Below are 7,012 nucleotides of genomic sequence, written 5' to 3' on the forward strand. Positions count from 1 at the left end.
AAAAAAGGTCGTGGATTTATAAGGAAAAACGCAAAGGTATCTCACAGACATGACTATAGATAGAGTTCAAGGCATGGCTCTTGCCTTATTCGGAATGCCTTCTCTAAGAACAAGTTAGTATAAAAGTTTGTCAAAGAAAATTACTATTTTAAATTGCTTTGTCATGACTAATCCATTTGGATGATCCAAAATACAATAAAAAAAGATCAATTTGTTTTGACATTCCTACAATCATGAAAATGTTAACTTGAAACAAAAAACATAAATAAAAAATAAAAATAAAATAAAAGTATTAAATTAAATATTTACTTCTTGTTTAATATTTTAAACGAACTATTGGATTACGGTTTTTCACATTAATCATCCAACATGAAAGAGTACAAATAGGGAATTAATTCTTACTTTTATTAATAAATAATAGTAATGCAAATAAGTATTATATATAATTCTTTTACCTACAAAAATACATTTTTAATTAATAAATTTTTACTACTTTTATCTCAAACACCTCTTATTTCTTGAGAGTTATTATTGGCACTCCAACTTTTAATTATCACACCTCAATTTCTTAAATTATTTATCACGCCTCAATTAAAGATTAAAACATACTCGTCGAACATTACAAATGTATAGTACAAATTATAATCTCAACATTACAAAACATTATAACACTCGTTAAATTATTATTACACTCGTATACTTGCACAATCATTTATTTATTTTCTTTATTTTTAATGAGGTGTTATAAGTAAAAGTTGGGGTGCCAATAGCAGCTCTCTACTCACCCTCATGAACCAATCGATTTATTAAACATTAAATCCTCTATTAATAAATAATAAATAAATAAAGAGTTGTGTTGGGGTGACATAGGATTTACTCTGATTCTCACAATTCTGACGTAGATATGCATACATAACCGTAGATGATTTTTACTCATATCGTGAGGAAACACATCTATGGGTATGTACACATCCCACGTTAGACTTGAAAGAATCGCAATAAATACTTTGAGTCATTTCAACATTTTTCATAAATAAATAAAGGAAAAAAAAAAACCCCCTTCACTTGATTAACATTGATGTATTTTAAACTGATGAATTACCCTAAAACTTTTCCACCAACCGTCCAACATGTGCAAATTACAAAATTAAAAAAGAATAATCTCATAAATAATTAATCTTTAATAATTATTATTATCTGTATTTAATAAGACATTATCAAAAAAAATTAACCCCCACAATTACAAACTATGCTAATTACAAAATGGAGAAGCTAAAGTATTCAAAATACAGAAAAATTGGCAGTTTTTGTGGGATTACTCAAACCCTCCATCCAAACAACCTTATTGTCCTCCTCTTCATTTTCATTTTGCTTTTTGTTAGCAGTAGAATTATTATTTTCAATATTTTGTTCCTTTTCCACGTCAACACCGATAAAAACCGTTTTGACGACTAATTCCACATCAATTTCTTTAATTCCCTCTTTATCCTTCTCAACAATCCAGTTAAGTGGAGAAGGAATAAAAGGTGGCCTCGAGATTCGAAGTGTCGAATCCCAATCTACTCCTCCGAAAAATTCGTGAGCTTTTATTCCCTCGACAGAGATTCGTTTATTCGGATCTTTCTCTAGAAGTTTCCCAAGCAAATCCCTCAGAGCCGTCTTTTCCCCGATTAACGTCGGTTGTTTCGTTAGAATCCAATAAAACGTCTCTTTCCGATTATTTCCTCTAAAAGGAGTTCGACCGTACAACATCTCGTATAGCACAACTCCTAGGCCCCACCAATCCACAGAGAAATCGTGACCATTCCCTAATATGATCTCGGGAGCAACGTACTCCTCTGTTCCAACGAACGAGTTAGACTTCTCTGTGGTGACCGAGTCAGATATATCCGAGTCAACTTGGCTTACAGCAGGGTACACCGAGTCAAGAGGTGGAATGCCCGAGTTACAAAGGCAAAAAGTCGAAAATCGCTTTTTGGTTCTCTTGTTGTTGATGTTAGGAGATTGAGATATTGTTGAATTAATTGGAGAAGATTCTTCAGATTTCGAAGAGAGTTTCTTTGAGAGATCGAAATCAACGAGCATCAGATGACCATTTTCTTGAATCATCACGTTTTCTGGCTTCAAATCTCTGTAAATAATCCCCAATTTGTGCAAATATTCCAATGCGAGAACTAATTCCGCCGCGTAAAACCTAATAAAATAAAATAAAAAGAAATTCAAATTCAAATTCAATCTGTTTAATTAGATCTAAGTGTGTAAATAAATACCTGATTATCTCATCCGAAAACATTTTTTCAGTTTGTTTCTTTCGCAAAGAGTTGAGATCTCCTCCTGGACAGTAATCGATTACAAAACCTATGATCTCTTCGGTGAAGAGTTCTCCTCTTAGTTTCGGAAGTAGAGGATGATTCAACATTTTCAAGACGTCTCGTTCAAACCAGATCCGTTTGAATCCATCACTTTTGTCTTCATGACTTTGATTCTTCTTCTTGTTCTCAATCGCAGTTTTAGAGATCGCCTTCAAAGCTAGGGTTTCTTCACTTTCTTGACTTCTAACAACAAATACTACGCCTTTCGCTCCTCTTCCAAGAACTGAGAGAGCTTTCAAACTTTGAAGATCGATCATGGTGTGAACTTAAACACTGTTCCCTCAAGAATCTTGCCAGATCATTGTTTTAGTTGAAGATTTTGGGGCGAAGTCGGTGAGATTTCTTGCTAGAGAAGTATTAGAGAGAGAGAGAGAGAGTTTGTTGGGTTTCCGAGAAAGCATGAGAAATTTAATTGAAAAGAAGCGGTTCTTCTTCGAGAAGGAGTCATAATTGTTTTTCTGACTTTTCTAATCTTTTATTTTATTTTATTTAATCTTGACCGTTGCTTTTAATTTTGTTGACGATGTGCCTTCGTCCATAAGTTTATTTCCTTTTAGTAAAGTTGTTTGAATTAAATGTGATTTTTTGTTTTCATGAATAATGCTGACGTGAATTAGGCTAGAACCTCGTATCGACTTTCTTGACGTGGAAGTATACGAGAACAATAGATGCTTTTCATCGAGATACGAATGAAAAAGTTTTTATGGTTGTCATCCACTTTCACGTCACAAAGTGTGGTATGAGATTCCAACACGACTCTTTTTTCATATAAGAAATTATGTAGTATTCACTTAATGCAACTTTTTATGAGTCGTGATAATCTGACTTACTTTGGACTCTCCCATCACATAACTTAGATCATTTGCTTTGGGATATATATATGGTTTTGTATGATGGTGCGAAGAGAGTGTCCAAAGTGTACATAAAAAGTTCATATTAACATGACTCCTTTTTACAAGATTATTTCGAACTTAATTTTAAAAATAGAATTGAAAAATAAATCAAAAAAATTGTCAAATTGGATGGATCATGATTGGACTTTGGTTAAATTTAGGTACATCGATTTTTAAATTTATAGAAGGGTCTCGCTCAACAGTCAATGCTTGTCTTGTATGGGTTAAAAGTGTTTTGAATTGATCTGATATTTTGTGAGAGACCATCCTCAAAAAAATTCAACGCAATCTGAAACTTCTAACCCCACCAAAAGTGGTTTACGAGTTAAAGAATCGTGAACCATTGATTTTTATCGTTAATTTGTAAACCACTTTTGATGAGATTGAAAGTTTCAAAATGAGCTGATTTTTTGTGAGGATGATTTCCTTGCCAAAGATCATCCTCATAAAATTCTCACAAAAAAAATCAACTAAATCCCAAACTTTTAATTCATATAGGATAAATTTTGACTCTAACTTTGGCTGCCCAAATGCAATCCTTTATAAAAATTAAAGATATGGGTTAATGTACCTTTATCTTCTTCCTTTTTCTTTTAATTTGATGAATACTAGCACCATGAAAAGCATGGTGATTACTTGCCACCTCATGATAGACGCATGTCCTTTTGTATTCACTTAATTGAATGTACCTCAAGCTTTTATATATATTGAGATACCTCCTCCTATATTGTAATTGATGACATGACCCTCTTAAATTTGGTCTTTTATCATAAACTAATGAAAAGTGATCTCAATACCATCATCATCACCATCGAAAAATGACAACAATTCCCTCATCATCACCATCATTATCATCGTCATCAAGGATGTAACGTCATAAAATTTTATTATGTATATCGAAAAATTCAATCAACTATATTGATTTGCTTTCCTATTTCATTTTTAAAATTTTTATTAAAAAGAAATTGAAATATTGTCTATCAAAAATAAAAATTTGCTAGAGAGAGAATTTGAAAAATGAAATGTACAACTTAAGGATGTGACAACGTGATATTAGAGTACAATATTAGGTTTGTATGAGATATAGGTCCACTCTATTTTGAATATTTAGTTGATACCACAACGTGATATCAAAACACAGTATTCAGTCCATATGGGATATACTCACACTCAGTTATACAAGTCTAGAGGTTATTAGTAAGAATTGGTTGTGAACTTACTAGATAATCATCGTTACTTACCCTTTATTTCCATTTTCTTTTACTTCAGAGCCTGCAGCCAGAAAAGTAGTCGTAGAGCCATCGAGTGAGGATCATCTGATGGGTCATACCGACGACCAGAATCCATTATTCGGTGAGTATTAGGATTACATCAATTAGGAGTCTGTTCATCTTGGGAGATGTATATAGTTTTTGAGTTAAGTAATTAGATTCATGTTAGAGTGAAAGCCTTTTTGTAATCATGTATATTGTAAACTCTCGCACTTTGATATACTCACGTGTTAGATATTTTCAATCTTCCACTGTTATTTCTGTGTTAGTTTTTTTTTTTTTTTTTCCATATAATCAGAATTTGTGGTATATTAGATTTACAATGCTTTTGAGTTCCGTGAAACGCTAACATGAATAGAGGAAGTCATGTCCAAATTTCAAGGTGGCCTTGGGATTTGTGTTAACGTTTGGCGGGACGTCACAAAAATACAGGTCCATTGGGCCCACAAACACCGTGACATGGTGATGTCAGCATGATTTTCCTCAAGATTCATACATCAATAATGTAACATGATTCATATTGAAAAGAATTAGGTTTTTGGTTTTTGTAAAATACGGAAGTAATCCGAATTCAAGATAAACTCTAATCTACCTCTATAAATAAGATACCAGATAAAAGATTAAAAAAAAATGAGAATAATTAGAAGAGTCAGGTTTATAGTTTTTAGGATTAGTTATGTGGAAGTTTTGTAAGCAGAAGGATACTCTATCAAATTCAAGATTAAGATTAGTAAAGATAATTTATTTATCTTCCCTAATCTTCTATTCTTTTATTTCTATTTTATTTTTATTGTTCTTGATATGCTTTGTGACTAGATCTCCATTAGAGAGGTCAATGAAGTCCAAACAAAATCATCTTATATAGTTATTCATTTCGATTGTGCATGAATGTTTTATTATGATGTCAGTTTCTTAAGTAGTAACTATTGAATATAATTATTTAATCTCATGATTTTGATAGTTTTTCTTAGGTAAGATCAAGTTAAACTATACTTTGTTAAAGATTTAATATTTTATCTTTGATTTCGTCTTATTAAATATGATCATATAATTTTGAGATAAATAATTTGATTAACAGATTTCATCTTCCGATTCAATGACATTAGCTTTGTTAATTGGATTGAGATAATAAGAAATAAATAATTTAATAAGGTGAATTATTTTGGTGGATTTGACTGATCTAATTCTTTACATTGTGAATCACATTCCTGTTTATTTTAGATTAATTTTATTTTAGTTTTCTTGAATAATTCAAACCTGATTGATTGTTTAAGTTAAAAGAAATTATTGGATCAACATTGTCTTTGTGGATCGATCCTTGTTTGCCAAGGTTTTATATATTTTTGTTATGTTATTTTTATTGACAATTTACATAACGAATAGAAGATATGGGTTTGCAATCTGTCAGTACTCGCTTGAGTAAGTCACAAGAATATTTAGCTTGGCATAAGAAAATGCCATCTTGAAGGAGTGTACCTTTAAACCAAATAAATAGTGTAATGAGCCATATCTTTAATAGAAAGTCTCGACCTAGTTCGCCTACAAATTAATCAAGATATCCAGGACAATCACTAGTAAGAGTCATGTCATCTACGTATAATAGGAAAAGAATGGTACTATGTTGCAAGTGACAAACAAACAGGCAGAGGTCGGCTACATTGCTAAAGAAACCCTTGCCCAACAAAAATCAGCTTAGTCTATTAAACCAAGCTCATGGCGCTTGCTTGAGGCCATAAAGAGCTTTTTTCAATCAATATATATGTGAAGAACAAGTGGGATATATAAACCCAGGTGGTTACTCAATGAAAACTGGCTCTTGCAAAATTCAATGTAGGAAGGCATTCTTTACGTCAAGTTGGCGGATAGCCCAACCACACACTGTAGCAACAGTGAGAACAATACATATACTTCATGACTTAATCTAAGAAGAGAATGTCTTCGAGAAATCAACATTGTTCACTTGGTTAAAACCCTTTGCCACCAATTAGGCTTTGAGACGCTCAAAAGATCCATCAGGATTGAGTTTCGTCTTAAAAATCCATTTGCAACCCACAACATTCATCATAGAAGTACGTGGGATAAGATCTCATGCTTGATTGTCTTCTAAAGCGACAATTTCCTCTTTTATTGTGGCTAACCAACCTGGATGTTTAATAGTCATTTTGATTGATTTTGGCTCAAATGGAATTGAATCCGAAGTGGTGGTAAAAGTATCATACTGTGAATTGGGTTTAAAAATACCACTTTTTGTTCTAGTAAGTATTTGGCTTGCATCAGATGGAATTGATGAATTGTGATCAGAAGGTAAAGGGATTGCAGTAGTACTCTGTTGGTACATTAATTGTTTGAGACACGAAGTCTAATATTCTAGTTGATGTATCACAAGATGAGTCCAAGTGTGCTATATTTACCATTAGTCTCTATTTGTATAATATGATCAAGGAGAGTGGGTGAAGATTCGTCAGTAGCATTAAGT

General features: G+C 32.2%; 1 protein-coding gene across 1 annotated transcript; it reads right to left on the reverse strand.

Moving 5' to 3' along the window:
* Positions 1-1,166: 1,166 nt before the first annotated feature.
* Positions 1,167-2,786, reverse strand: LOC147382429 (serine/threonine-protein kinase OXI1-like). The gene is made up of 2 exons (XM_086429455.1): positions 2,271-2,786; positions 1,167-2,194 (listed from the first exon to the last, which is right to left on the reverse strand). Exons 1-2 carry the CDS (start codon positions 2,627-2,629, stop codon positions 1,282-1,284), a joined length of 1,272 nt encoding a protein of 423 aa, XP_086285581.1. The 5' UTR covers positions 2,630-2,786; the 3' UTR covers positions 1,167-1,281.
* Between the last annotated feature and the right edge of the window lie 4,226 nt (positions 2,787-7,012).

This window comes from Akebia trifoliata, chromosome 16, assembly GCF_017979445.1.
Source record: "Akebia trifoliata isolate Shusen 1 chromosome 16, ASM1797944v1, whole genome shotgun sequence".
NCBI classification, from domain to species: domain Eukaryota; kingdom Viridiplantae; phylum Streptophyta; class Magnoliopsida; order Ranunculales; family Lardizabalaceae; genus Akebia; species Akebia trifoliata.